Source organism: Neovison vison, chromosome 11, assembly GCF_020171115.1.
Source record: "Neovison vison isolate M4711 chromosome 11, ASM_NN_V1, whole genome shotgun sequence".
Lineage (NCBI taxonomy): Eukaryota > Metazoa > Chordata > Mammalia > Carnivora > Mustelidae > Neogale > Neogale vison.
In genome coordinates, this window is record NC_058101.1 from 71,551,326 (window position 1) to 71,566,027 (window position 14,702).

At 39.4% G+C, this 14,702-nt stretch overlaps 1 protein-coding gene across 1 annotated transcript in view; it reads left to right on the plus strand.

Annotated features, from left to right (window-relative positions):
• Positions 1–14,702, plus strand: part of MGAT4D (MGAT4 family member D) — a 44,272-nt gene that overhangs the window by 12,411 nt on the left and 17,159 nt on the right. The window contains exons 3-6 of the mRNA XM_044225953.1: positions 4,609–4,767; positions 6,946–7,083; positions 10,010–10,143; positions 11,692–11,738. Coding sequence (XP_044081888.1) covers positions 4,609–4,767; positions 6,946–7,083; positions 10,010–10,143; positions 11,692–11,738 — 478 coding nt within the window. The remainder of the gene's footprint in view (positions 1–4,608; positions 4,768–6,945; positions 7,084–10,009; positions 10,144–11,691; positions 11,739–14,702) is intronic.

The window sequence follows — 14,702 nt, forward strand, 5'->3', positions numbered from 1 at the left end:
TTTGCCTGGTTTGGGGATTAGGGTAATGTTGGCTTCATAGAAAAACTCTGGAAGTTTACCTTCTGTTTCTATTTTTTTTTAAGATTTTATTTGTTTATTTGACAGAAATCACAAGTAGGCAGAGAGGCAGGCAGAGAGATAGGAGGAAGCAGGCTCCCTGCTGAGCAGAAAGCCCAATGCGGGGCTTGATCCCAGAACTCTGGGATCAGGACCTGAGCTGAAGGCAGAGGCTTAATCCACTGAGCCACCCAGGCGCCCCCTGTTTCTATTTTTTGAAACAGCTTCAGGAGAATAGGTATTATTTCTTCTTTGAATGTTTGGTAGAATTCTCCAGGGAATCTGTCAGGTCCTGGGCTCTTGTTTCTTGGGAGGTTTTTGATCACCGCTTCAGTCTCGTTACTAGATATTGGTCTATTCAGGTTGTCAGTTTCTTCCTGATTCAGTTTTGGAAGTTTATAGGTTTCTGGGATTGCATCCATTTTGTCTAGGTTGCATAACTTATTGGCATATAACTGTTGATAAAAATTTCTGATGATTATTTCTGTTTCCTTGGTGTTAGTTGTGATCTCTCCCCTTTTCATTCTCTGGAACAGAGTAGAGAGCCCAGATATGGACCTGCAACTCTATGGTCAAATAATCTCCAACAAAGCAGGAAAAAATGTACAGTAGAGAAAAGACAGTCTCTTCAATAAATGGTGCTGGAAAAATTGGACAGCTATGTGTAGAAGAATGAAACTCGACCGTTCTCTTACACCGTACACAAAGATAAACTTGAAATGGATGAAAGACCTCAACGTGAGGCAGGAATCTGTCAAAATCCTGGAGGAGAACAGGGGCAGTAACCTCTTCGACATCGGCCAAGGCAATTTCTTTCAAGACATGTCTCTAAAGGCAAAGGACACAAAAGTGAAAATAAACTTTTGGGACTTCATCAAGATCAAAAGCTTCTGCACAACAAAGGAAACAGTTAACAAAGAGGCAACCCACAGACTGGGAGAAGATATTCGCAAATGACACTACAGACAAAGGGCTAATACCCAAGATCTATAAAGAACTCCTCAAATTCAACACCCAAAACACAAATAATCATGTCAAAAAATGGGCAGAAGACACGAACAGACAGTTCTCCAGAGAAGACATGCAGATGGCTAACAGACATGTGAGAAAATGTTCATCATCATTAGTCCTCAGGGAGATTCAAATCAAAACCATGTTGAGATACCACCTTACACCAGTTAGAATGGCCAAAATCAACAAGACATTAAACAACGTGTGTTGGAGAGGATGTGGAGAAAGGGGAACCCTCCTATGCTGTTGGTGGGAATGCAAGTTGGTGCGGCCACTTTGAAAAACAGTGTGGAGATTCCTTAAGAAATTAAAAATAGAGCTACCCTATGACCTGCCATTGCACTACTGGGTATTTACTCCAAAGATATTGATGTAGTGAAAAGAATGGCCATCTGTACCCCCGTGTTCATAGCAGCAGTGGACACAGTCATCAAACTGTAAAGAACCATGATGCCCTTCAATAGACAAATGGATAAAGAAGATATGGTCCATATATACAATGCCTCCCATCAGAAAGGATGAATACCCAACTTTTGTATCAACATGGATGGGACTGGAAGAGATTATGCTGAGTGAAGTAAATCAAGCAGAGAGAGTCAATTATCATATGGTTTCACTTACTTGTGGAGCATAAGTAACACATAACATAACATAACACAGAAGACATCGGGAGATGGAGAGAAGTGAGTTGGGGGAAATCGGAGGGGGAGACAAACCATGAAAGACTGTGGACTCTGAGAAAGAAACTGAGTGTTTTGGAGGGGAGGAGTGTGGGGGGTTGTGTGAGCCTGGTGGTGGGTATTATGGAGCACTGGGTGTGGTGTATAAACAATGAATCTTGGAACACTGAAAAAAATTGAATAAAAAAAAAAAAACCAACTGCATTTTAACTAGCTTATTGTGGTGATTGTTTCATAACATACGCAAATATCAACTCATTGGCACACCGGAAACTAATATGTCAACCAAACATCAATTAAAAAATAAGTAAATGAAACTCCACAAACCCAAAACCAAAACAACAACAACAACAAATATGTACTGTAGAGTGGGCTGCAAAATTTGCACATATTTTGCAGAAACGTCAGAGAAATTTCATGACTGTGGTGGGCTATTTCAGGTTATGCCTCCACCCGCATTTCTTTTATTCAAATTTACCATAATTAAAGTGTTTTTTTTAGAAAATAGGTTTAAGAAACACTGGTGTGTAGGGGAGTGTTCAGGCTCTTTAACTAGCTTACCAAAAAGATCAGCAGAACCAGATTTCTCTTTTAACTTCTGCGATCTGAAGAGAAACATTTCCCCCGTTGGCCCTAAAATAATGAAGAGCTTCTGGGTGTGTAGCGCCATGTTTTTGAAAACCTCCTTGCCTTTCCCTCAGCAGTGCTCCAAAGAGAACACCTGTCCTTGCTTCCCTGGACTTTTGAACTCACACTCCTCCCAACCCCCATTCCCAGAGTTCTCCCCTCAGGCAGTACATTCTCCACATTCCTCTTCTCACCTCCTGCTCTTCCCTCCCAAGCTGTCTGGATCCCATCCTCTGGATGCACGGTTATCACTAGAAGTCAGGGCTAGCTGCCTTGTTTTATCATGCCCATATTTCCTTCACGGGGACACCTTTCATTTTGTTCTCCTAGAAGGGCCATTTTCAAGTGCCCACTTGACTTTCTTTCAGAAGGGAAGAGAGTCATCTAAATGGTGAGATGGGTCAGAATGACTTCTGTGGGCCACACTGACAGGAAGGCAGAATGGCTTCCTTGAAAAGACAACTCAGGCCATCTCTGGGCTCTTTCGCTCATAAAAGTGCTTATGCACTCCCTCCAAGAAGGGCGAGCTCTCTCCACTTTTTCCTCCAAAATAGTAAGCACATGTGGCAAGTCATCCCTTTTGTGACTGTGGCCTCACTGTGGTCCACTTGCTCTTTCAGTAATGGGCTGGGAGTGAGTTAACTTGGGCAGGGAAATAGGACATCCCACTGTGCTTGGCAATATAGCCATTGTCAGACAGCCCCAGATAAAACTGACAGCTTCTGTTTGGGTCTGGTGTTATCTATGTATTCCTAATGAGTTAAAACCCAAGGAGAAGGAAATCTGTAACATCTGAAATATTACAATGATTTAAATTACCAGTTAAGTTAGTTCTACCAATTACCTTATAAACTTCTGGAAGGCAAGACTACTGTATCTTTATTGTTGTACTTCCCTCGGCACAGAGTACTTGGCAAATAAAAGGTGCAGAATTATTCTATTGGTTAATTTTTTTCTGATTATGGAAGCAATGTAACATTCTACAACAAAAGAATTCTGTAAAAATAGGAAATAAAAAGTGATCCAACAAACTAAAGATTATATATTAACAAAATATAAGTTTGTATGCTTACTCTTTTTTACTATCTGTATGTATATTGTTTTACCAGAAAGAGATGATTTTATACATAGTTTTGTTTTTAAAAAACAATTTTTTGCAACATTAAATATTCCTCTCTAAGCTGATTTTCATAGCTGTATGATATTACATTGGCAAATGAATAAAAAGTAGCCCTTTGATAAATAATACTTACCAGACATTTGTCAAGTGTTTTGTGTGTGTGTGTGTGTGTGTGTGCTTTGCCACATGGCTTATGTGCATTACTGTATCACTTCTTCCCAACTCTGGGACAGGAATTTTTATATATCCATTTATACATGAAGGAACAGAGGCTAACAAACATAAAATAGCTTGTCCAAGGTCACAAAAGTATTAAGTGATGAAACTGGGATTCAATTACACTTGATTTAAAATGAGAGCCTCTGTAACTTTTAAAAGGATATTCTGTAATTTATTTAGCATATATCCATTGTTGAGCATTTAGGCTGTTTCTGATTTTCTTATAGTGATTAGTAATGCTGCTGCCTATGTTAGACATCCTTAGAGCCAAATCTGGGTATATATTTTTGGTTTTGTTCTTCAAATAAATTCTTAAAAGTGAATTTTTGGTCTCAATTGGTTTTTCTCTCTAATTACAAATCTAGCATGTGCACAAAATGGAAAATTTGGAAAATATAAAAAAGCAGAAAGTAATAAAGGAAAAACCATTGATAATAATTCCATTTCCAGATAGTACTATTTTTTTTTTTTTAAAGATTTTATTTATTTGTCAGAGAGAGAGAGAGGGAGAGAGAGCGAGCACAGGCAGACAGAATGGCAGGGCAGGCAGAGGCAGAGGGAGAAGCAGGCTCCCCACCGAGCAAGGAGCCCGATGTGGGACTCGATCCCAGGACGCTGGGATCATGACCTGAGCCGAAGGCAGCTGCTTAACCAACTGAGCCACCCAGGCGTCCCCAGATAGTACTATTTTAAATCTCACTCTTTCTCTAGTCTCTTCTTATGTGTATCGTGTATACACATTTATCTATAAACTATGTACATGTATATGTACACACAAATATAGTGTTATAGTTACATTGAAGTGTATATCTTATTTTTTTGTTATATATTATAGAAAATGGTATGATATCGTTGCTATGTATATAAATATATACACATATGTTTTCTTTGCAGGTAATCAATTAATTCATTGTAGACACCATATTTTGGAGTTTAAGGAAAAAATGCTACGTTTAAAAAACAAAACTGAAAGAAATCGCCAAGAGCTGATCAAAGCCTTGAGTAAAATGAAGTATGAAATGACACAGAGAAAAAATATGTCCATACACTTAGGTTTGTGTTGCCTTTGTTTTTACGTGTGGTGGTTTGTTTGTTGGTTTTGTGTTTTGTGTTTGGGAATTAAGATTTTGTGCTTTCTGATTTTAGGACACTTCTCCCCAACAAATATAACTAAATTAGTACTTGTTCTTTTATTGTGAGACATACAAAAATCATGTAAGAGATATAGCACTGATATACTTCCTCTCCTCTCTATCTCAGAAATGGTCTTCCTGTGTTTTCCGTGTGACTTGCACCACCATGGCGACCCATGCACTAGATGGGCCAGAACCCTGAGGGTCCCTCTGACTCCTGCCCCTCCCCCGCCTCCTCTCACATATACCCATTTCAGTCAGTTCACAATCCTGAGTATCTCACAAATCTGTGCACATTTTCCCATCACCATCTCTGCTAGTCAAGCCTCCTTCATGCCTCATCTGAATGACTGCTAACATACTTCTCTGTTTTTTCTCTTTCCCCAGAATTGTCCCTGCTTATTTCCACTGTAACCAAAGGGAAGGTTCACTGTCCTGTGTATCATCCTGCAGTGGCTCCCATTTCTCTGGGATAAAAGTCCTGCCTCTGTTTCCCCTTTTGTAGTCAGGTAGTCCTCACTCTTAATCCCTTGCAACCACTAATCTGTTCTCTGTTCTTAGAGTTTTCCCTTTCCCAGAATGCCATATGAATGGAATCATACAGTGGTGCAATCCTTGGAGACTGACTTCTTTCACTTAGCAAAGATTCATCGAAGTTGTTATGGGACCAAATTTTTGTTGCCTTTATATTGCTGAGTAAACTATGATTACATGGATGTACAGTGGATACAGTTTGTTTATCCTTTTACCAACTGAAGGACAGTTAGGTGGTTTTCATTTTTTTGACAATTACATGTTGCTGTAAACATTCATATGCAGGTTTTTTTTGTGAAGAGAATTTTGTTTAAAAATTTTTTTCTTAAAAAAAAATTTCCTGGGGCACCTGGGTGGCTCAGTGGGTTAAAGCCTCTGCCTTTGGCTCAGGTCATGATCCCAGGATCCTGGGATTGAGCCCCACATTGGGCTCTCAGCAGGGAACCTGCTTCCTCCTCTTTCTCTGCCTGTCTCCTCTGCCTACTTGTGATCTCTGTCTGTCAAATTAAAAAAAAAAAAAGAAGAAGAAGAACACTTTACCTTCTTCAGCGTCATGGAGATTTTCTTTTATGTGTTTTTTAATTTTCTACTTTCAGATTTTAAATTTGGGTCTATGAAACTTTTGAATTGATTTTTATAAATGGTGTGAAGTACTGGTCAAGATTCAGTCTTTTTCATATGAATGTCCAAGTATTCTAGCACCATTTGTCAAAAGGGCTGTCCTTTCTGCAGCTTTTGCACCTTTTCCAAAATCAATTGATGATATTTATGTAGATCTGTTTCTGGATTTTCTTTTTTTTTTTTTAAAGATTTTATTTATTTATCTGACAGAGAGAAATCACAAGTAGATGGAGAGGCAGGCAGAGAGAGAGAGAGAGGGAAGCAGGCTCCCTGCCGAGCAGAGAGCCCGATGCGGGACTCGATCCCAGGACCCCGAGATCATGACCTGAGCCGAAGGCAGCGGCTTAACCCACTGAGCCACCCAGGCGCCCTGTTTCTGGATTTTCTATTCTGTTCCATCGTTCTATGTATCTTTTTAAATGTAGTATCACTTATTTTATATGTTTTATGTATTATTGTTAATACATACTAATATATAATACAGTAATATTATGTATTATGAATTAAGTAGGGTGTGAGTCTTCTAATTGTGTTCTTCTTTCTCAAAATTGTACAGGTATATTCAAATGAATTGTATAAGTAGAATCATTAAATGTTAAGCTATGAAGCAACATTTAAGGATATAAACTGTAATGTGATATTAATCAAAGTAGCAGGTCAGATCAATTATAGCATGTTTCAGTTACACTTCACTCAGAACTGACAGCTCTGTTAGTCTCTGGTTATGTAGCTCATAGTGCTAGACTTAGATACTACTTTTTAAATGAATGTGAATCAATAATATTTGAATTATATTTTGTAGCCATGATTTTAATAATTCACACTTAATTTTATGTCTCTTATATACTGAATATTAAATCTGTTTATCTCATTATGAGAATTTGTACCAGAGAAAAATCCCTATGGTCATGTACTTAGAAACTCTATTTTTTCTTTCTTTCAGTAGAGAAGAAAATAAATACCTTGGGTAAGAGTGAAACAGCATCTAATACATTTGAAATCCTAAAGTTCTTTTTTCCTCATTTAAGGAAAGCAGGCAGAATTTATCCTGATGTAATCATTGGCAAAGAGAAAACAGGTGGTAAGCAAACTTAGAAAAGAAAATAAAGATATTTTGATCTTTGAGGACATGCTTTTAAGTTTTGTTGTTGTTTGTTTTTTGTTTATTTAATTTTTTAAAAGATTTTATTTATTTATTTGAGAGAGAGAATGAGAGAGAGAGAGGAGAGGGGGAAGGGCAGAGGGAGAAGCAGACCCCTTGCTGAGCAGGGAGCCTGATCGGGAGGTCCATGTGGAGCTTGAACCCAGGCCTCCAGGATCATGACCTAAGCTGAAGGCAGTCATTCAACCAACTGAGCCATCCGGGTGTCCCTGTTTATTTAATTTTAAAAATAGGCTCCATGCCCAATGTGGGACTTGAACTAAGAATCCTGAGATCAGGATTCTTACCAACTGAGCCAGGCAGGCGCCCCTTAAGCTTTTTTTGAACGCTTCTCTTAATTATTATTGTGCTTGCTTTTAAGTTTTAAAATGTAATCCATTAATATAATGCTCTGATATATAGGCCACCAGCCTATGTGGCATTAATTTGGACTGCCAGCAATCAGTATATGACCTGGCAGAAAAAAATAGTTCAACAGATATTTAGACTTGAATTCAAATTCAGATTGAATAGGATGTTTTGAAAATAGGTCATTGTAAGTCACATATACATTTGACTTATATTAAGCATCTGCTAAGTACCAGGCAATTCTTGTCTCCCTTGGCTTTGATCAGTTCATTCTTATCTAGTTATCATCCTATTTCCCCATCCTTCTGGTGACCAAGGTCAGCAAAAATTTTACAGAAGAGGTGATGTTTGAGCTGATCCTTAAAGCATGAATTTAACTTCAACAGGTATTGAAGAAGAGACAAAGCATTTAATTTAGAAGTAGGGATTTTAGTGCGAGTCCCACAAACCTTGTTTATTCTAATGGGCCAGTCACTCTAGGCCAGCGGCTGCATATTGTATCCCACCGGCCAAACCTGCTACTTGACAGTAAGATCTGGTTGGAGTCTCGTCAGTATTTATCTTACTCGTCTGTGGCTGTTCTCATGCTGCCGTGGCAGAATGGAGTAGTTGTGACGAAGACTGTATGGCCCGAGAGCCAAAGGTGTTTACTGTCCGGTGCTTTACCGAAGCAGCTTCCTGACCTCCGTCTGATCTATGTGGTTCCTAGGGAACAAGTAGTATTGTTCCATAGCACATGCTTCTGCCAAGCCTGCTGTGCTGGGATGGGGGTGCCTGCGTGTCCTTTAGCATCTGAATTCTCCCTGTGTTCCATAGACGGACTTACTGTGCCTGCTTGCTTGCTTTTTTTGTTTGTTTGTTTTCTCTTATTGTCTCACTTGACCCTCATGACCCACTACAGTAAGACCTATGATTATCTCTATTTTACACCTAAGAAAATTGAGGTTTAGAGATATTAAGGTGCTTCCTGGGATCACACTTGAGTCTTTAACTGCGTCAGATTCCCTCTTGGGGGTATTTTGGATGTGGCATATGTGTGTGCATAAACATGCATACCTGTGTGTGACTATATGAGAAAGTGTGTGCTACCCCAATGCTGGAAGTAACAGGAGGAGGAGAGGAAAGACATAGGGAAAAAACCCCAGTATACAGACACGATAGAATACAAGGTACCAAGAACACTATAAGATACGAGATACCAAGAATAAACATAGCCTTAAATAAACATCAGCCAAGATAAGCAGAAGCTCTTTCCAGAGAGTGAAAGAAGGAGGGAGAGACGTTTGTAATTGGGAAGAACAGCAGAACTCGTTTAGGGGTTATGGGTTGTTGAGGTAACCTAGTTAGCAGAATTGTGTTAAATCCTGGATAATTTTCTGATTCCCATCTATTTCCTGATTTCCATCTATGCTGTATATATTGATCTTCCTTTTGAGGCCCCTTTGGTGGATTTTCATAGGTTCTTGGGAGGATCAGTTTGCCTATAAATCTTCAATATCAGAGGTAATTTAAAAGGAGATTTTTTTTCCCCCGGTAACTAAAAGATTATAGCACATAAAACGTTTGTAAATGCACGGAAGCTTGTAGCAAGGCCTACAGGGGAATCTGTGACCAGTCTTATTTGTTCTATATTCTGAGTATATCTCAAGTAATTTCTGCTCTCTACCCGCTATAGCTATTCTTTCTGAGCTTTCATTTCTTGCGCAGTGTATTGAAATAGACTTGTAAACTGACTAAAGTCAATCCATTCTTCATACCCTCTTCAGAGCTACATACTAAAATGCATAATGTCATGCTCAACCCTTGCTTAAAATCCTTTAGTGGATCTTCAGGTTATATAGGGTGAAGCTAGCTCCTTGCACAATAGACTGTATCTTTCAAATCAGTTTCTGCTACTTCCCCTCCTTTCCAGCAACCCCAGAACACTTAGAGGCCCTATGAATAAGCCAAGTGATTAGCACAATGTGATTGCTGCCTGCAGTGAACCCACCACCTCCTACCGACCACAACTAACTTGTCACGGAGGTCCCTTCCCCAGTATGACTTTTCAGCTTAACTGACAACTTCTTTGTGCAGTCCTCCCATGTCCTCAAGTAACCAGCTTCTACCAGATGTGGCCCTCATCCTCCTGCATACAAACAATATATTGAGAAGATATTCATATTCAGGAGACTATCTTTATGACCTGAATGACCTTTATGACCTGAAGATAAACAAAGATTTCTCAACAGGAATCAAAAAAGCATTAACTTTATATAAAGGATAATCCACAGCTAATCCACAGCTAACAATCCACAGATAATTGGCATTTGTTCAGGCAGAAAATGAACTTTGTGACAAAAATTAATGGTAGTTTGGGTAATTTTTATAACTTAGTTTGGGACATTACTTATGACCATACAACTAACCCAAATGCAGTAATAAGCATAGCTATTAATGATAAATTGTGTTTTTCTCTATGGTTTGAAATGATGATTCCACACTCCTCTGTCTGCAGTCTCTTTTGCACTGGGTATTTCCACTGTTAACAGAGGAAATCAGAGTTACCTGAAGCAAACACTGAATTCCGTTGTCTCCAGGATGACTCCTTCGGAAGAGAAGGACTCCGTGGTGATTGTCTCTGTTGCAGATGTACGTATGAAAAATAAGTAGTTCTCCTGGTGCCAAGTCTGTGGTCTCCAAATACCCTTCCTCCCTGGTAATTGCTGTATCGTTTTAGATTTTTTTCTTGTGATCTCTCTCTGTGATCTCTTTATTTATAATAAATAAATAATATTTATTTATTATAAATAAATAAAATATATAAAATATTTCAGTGTAGCAAATAGCTGGTGATTCAATTTATGGCTATCTTAAGAACTTTAAGTACTGTCAGAGGTATCTGCATCATGATGGATATTTTAAAATAAGCTATATTTTATTTGACTATATTTTTAAAATTTATTTTTATTATATTTATTTATATTTATTATTTATTTTATTATATTTATTTATAACCATTTGTTTATTTATATTTATTATATATTATTATTTATTTTTATTAAATATTATTTTTATATATTATTATTATTTATTTGACTATATACTCATATTTGATAATAGAAATGTTATTCAAAATTTTATAGAATTTTATATTAGGGATGCTTGGGGTCCTGAGGCAATATTGTGTAATGCTAATCACTTTGGTAAAAAAAAAAAAAAAATCTGAGAATGTACTACCAAAAGCTATTTACAAATGAATCTTTCATCTAATCTAGCACAGAATTCGATAAAGAGAGTAGGCACACAAGGTTTGTTGATGAAAGAAAATCTGGGGATCTAGCTAAGTAATACCATCTGGAAAACTGTGGTATAGTTTTTTTTTTTTTATAGATTTTATTTATTTGACAGAGAGAGAGAGATCACAAGTAGGCAGAGAGGCAGGCAGAGAGATAGGGGGAAGCAGACTCCCCACTGAGCAGAGAGTCCGATGCGGGACTTGATCCCAAGACCCTGAGATCATGACCTGAGCCGAAGATAGAGGCTTAACCCACTGAGCCACCCAAGTGCCCCAAACTGTGGTATAATTTTGAAGTACATTTATTATCCTATAATACTCATAAAATGAAGACATTTTCAGAAAGAGCAGTTCTTAGAAATAAGCCATCCCATTTTTAGGACAAAACTGTTTTAGATACATAGGTTTTTGCATACTAATTTTTTTAAAAATTTTTAATTTTATTATTATTATTTTTTAAAGATTTTATTTATTTATTTGACAGACAGAGATCACAAGAAGGCAGAGAGGCAGGCAGAGAGAGAGGAGGAAGCAGGCTTCCCGCTGAGCAGAGAGCCCGATGCGGGGCTCTATCCCAGGATCCTGGGATCATGACCCGAGCCAAAGGCAGAGGCTTTAACCCACTGAGCCACCCAGGCGCCCTGCATACTAATTTTTAAGTGTAAATAATGTGTAGTGATATTTTGTACTGTGACAAAAGGAAGAATGAAATATTTTCAGTATTCAAATTGGGTCTTTAAGACATGTGGGTATTTTAAATTCTTTTATAGACAGTGAAAAAACAAAAAATTCTTAGGAAGCAATGCCATTCCATGCCTAAACTAAACTAATATGTAGCAACCATATAGTGGCAAAACTATGAGGCGTGCTTAATTTCAGTGAAATATTTTTCTCATTTTTAGGGAAACGAAGATTATTTAAAATCTGTTGTTGACATGATTACAAAAAGGTAAGTAGTTTGTAGTTTGATAAATTTGAAAATAACTGTTCTTTCATTTTTCTGTTTTATTTTTTCAGCCCAATTATATTATGGCGTTAGTGATCATATTCTTTCTGATGAGCGTAGCTGTATAGAAAGAACTACTTGGAACTACGGGTCGTTCTAAGCTGTGACAAAGTATAGCTTATAACTTCCCCCAGTGTTGTAGGTTGTCTGTGTAATAACCCAGCTTGTGCGTGTTACCATCGCTGTATCTATTCTCCATGAAATCTACCTCCTCTGAGAGAAAGCTACTAGATTATTTTTTAAGCACTCTGGTGTTCCTTACTGTATGAAGTCACATTCTCCACTTCTGCTTACGATCTCCTGCCGGATGCAGCCTGGGAGGGGCGAGCATATGATGAACCAACATGAAGCTATTTATCAAGCAACATGCTGTGGAATGGACGCAGCCTTTCAGATCTTTATGTTCAAGTGGCTGATACAATTGGTAAAGAACAAATCACAGCCAGGAAGCTGGTGTTTGGTACTGGCATGGAGAGGGAAGCATGAGAACACCTAGACGGAGAAGCCTTCCATTCTCCCTGCAAGATAGAAAGGAAGTAGTAATTGAGGCTGAGTCTAAAGCTGTAAGTAGATTCTGTTAAAGCAGATAAAAGGGGAAAGTGAATGCCTGGCAAATAGAATTGCTTGAGAAGGCAGAAAGGCCAAAAAGGAGCACGCTAGATTTGTGGAAGTGGAAGTGTATGGTGGAGTGTGGGTGTTTGGGATTAAGGAAGGAGTATCAGTGGGAGCTCAGGCGGGCAGAGATAAGATCGTGAAGAGCTTGGGTAAGGTCTGAGCATGATGCACTTCATGCTACAGACCAGGGTCGCAAACACGGCCTTCAAGCAGAATCTGGCCATCCGACAAGTTTGGTTTCGCCAGCAAGGTGTTTCGTTTTGTTTCCTTACCAGATAGTCCAAGGGGGGCGGGGAGGAGAGAAGTTGTTTTCAAAAAAAAAAAAAAAAATCTAGCTAATAACTGCAGAATGAATGGAATTAGAAAATCACCATTTCGAAACAACTGGTTCAGGCATGTCCTTAAGGGACATGTGGACGGGGCTCCTTACCAGGAAGGTGTGCCAGCCAGCTTCTAAACAGGAAACCTTTGGTCATTCAGATAGAGGGAATTCCGCACAGAGAATTGGTCAAGAAAGTGTTGACAGGGGCTGAGAGAACAAAAGAGAAGAAAGGAAGTGGGAGAAGCATAAAGGGTGCTGGGGTTATAGCCACCCTGCCCCGCCTCAACCCCCCAGCAAATGCTGGGCCTCCCCTGCTCCTGCGCTGTGGAAAATGCCCAGATGGCAGCGCTGGCCCGCTGCCGGAGCTGGGCACTGTACCCAGTCCACGACCTCCTCCTGCTCCCGTCCTGCTGCTGCTGCAGACTTCCCCCAACCCCAGAATAGGAAGCAGAACCTCCTCTTTTACTGCCTTCTAATCTCTTGATACTGCCTGCCATCTGCAGAACCTGCCTGGAAGCTGGCGAGCAGGGGGGCCTGGGTTTGTGGCCTGCAGAGGCCCTGACCCTGCAGCCCTGCAGAGCGGAGTGTGAGAATGGGGCTGAGGCCAGATGCGCAGGCGGCAGGAAGGGCTCGGGTGCCCTCCCCTGAACCTCTGACCAGTCTCAGCATCACTGCCGCTAAGGCAGTCAGACATGCTGTGGCTTTTCTTGTGTAGCAAATGAAATCCGCTGTGAAATAACTAGAGCAGATTATTGCTCCCTGCCCTCCAAAATACAACGTAACACAACACACAAGACAGAACAGCCTTATTTTTTTTTTTTTTTCTGTTTCAGAGGTAGAATTTCATGACCCATCAGTTGCATCTATCACCCTGTGCTCAATCCATCACGTGCCCTCCTTAATGCCCATCACCCAGTTACTCCATCCCCCTTCTCCCCTCCAGCAAATCTGTTTGTTTCCTCTGACTAGGAGTCTCTTATGGTTTGTCTCCCTCTCTGTTTTCCTCTTATTTTATTTTTCCTTCCCTTTCCCTATATTCGTCTTCTTTGTTCTTAAATTCCACATATGAGTGAAATCATATATTTAAGACAGAACAACATTTAGTGCAATCTGAAAGCCAGTGTAGAGTATGCACAGTGAACAGAGGAAGCAATCCGTGGTAACCACTAGGATGCAGGACATCCTATAGGACAGTTGACCCAGTTCTGTGAAAAAAGATAGTTGACGGAAAAAGAGAAGAACTGAAATGACTGCTATGGATAATAAGTTTTAAAAAGAAGGAAGAAATAACGAGAGGACCTTGATACTCCCTGGAGCACCACCTCCCCACCCCTTGTCTTTATCCATTAGTTACTTGTTAGAATGCTGGGCTTATTTGAATATCAACTGAATATTACGTGATATTAAAATTCTTAGCCTTGTAAGGTGTGATAATGGCTTTTGGTTGTGTAAATAAATGTGCTTTTTTGATTTTGACACTGAAGATTTAAAGGGTGAGAACTGATTATCTAGGATTTGTTTTAAAATACTTCAACAAGAAAAAGGGGGCTGAATGGATGAAATAAGTGTGATTAAACAAAAGTAATGGTTATTGAAATCAAGTGATCAGGGATTCATTATAATACCACTTTTGTGTCTCTGTGTGTTAATTTTCATAATAAAATTTAAAGATGTAAAGAATTGAATTAGGCTATTCTCAGCAAGCTGGACTGATGGGGAGAGACGTTGAAGCACAGCAGCCTAAAGGAAAACTTGTGATTGGCAGGGTGGGTCTGGAGATGGGAGCCCCAGGAGTGGCTTTATACCTGCACTCATTGCTCATGGATGGGAGGAAGCTGATGAATAAAGTCTATGGGGGTTGGGGAGTGGGGAGTTGGATGCAGGGTACACATGGCAGGAGGTTTAGGGGAAAAAGGTAGGAACCGGTGAAGGAGTAGGAAAAAATAGTTTGAGAAAGGAGGGTGAAATGA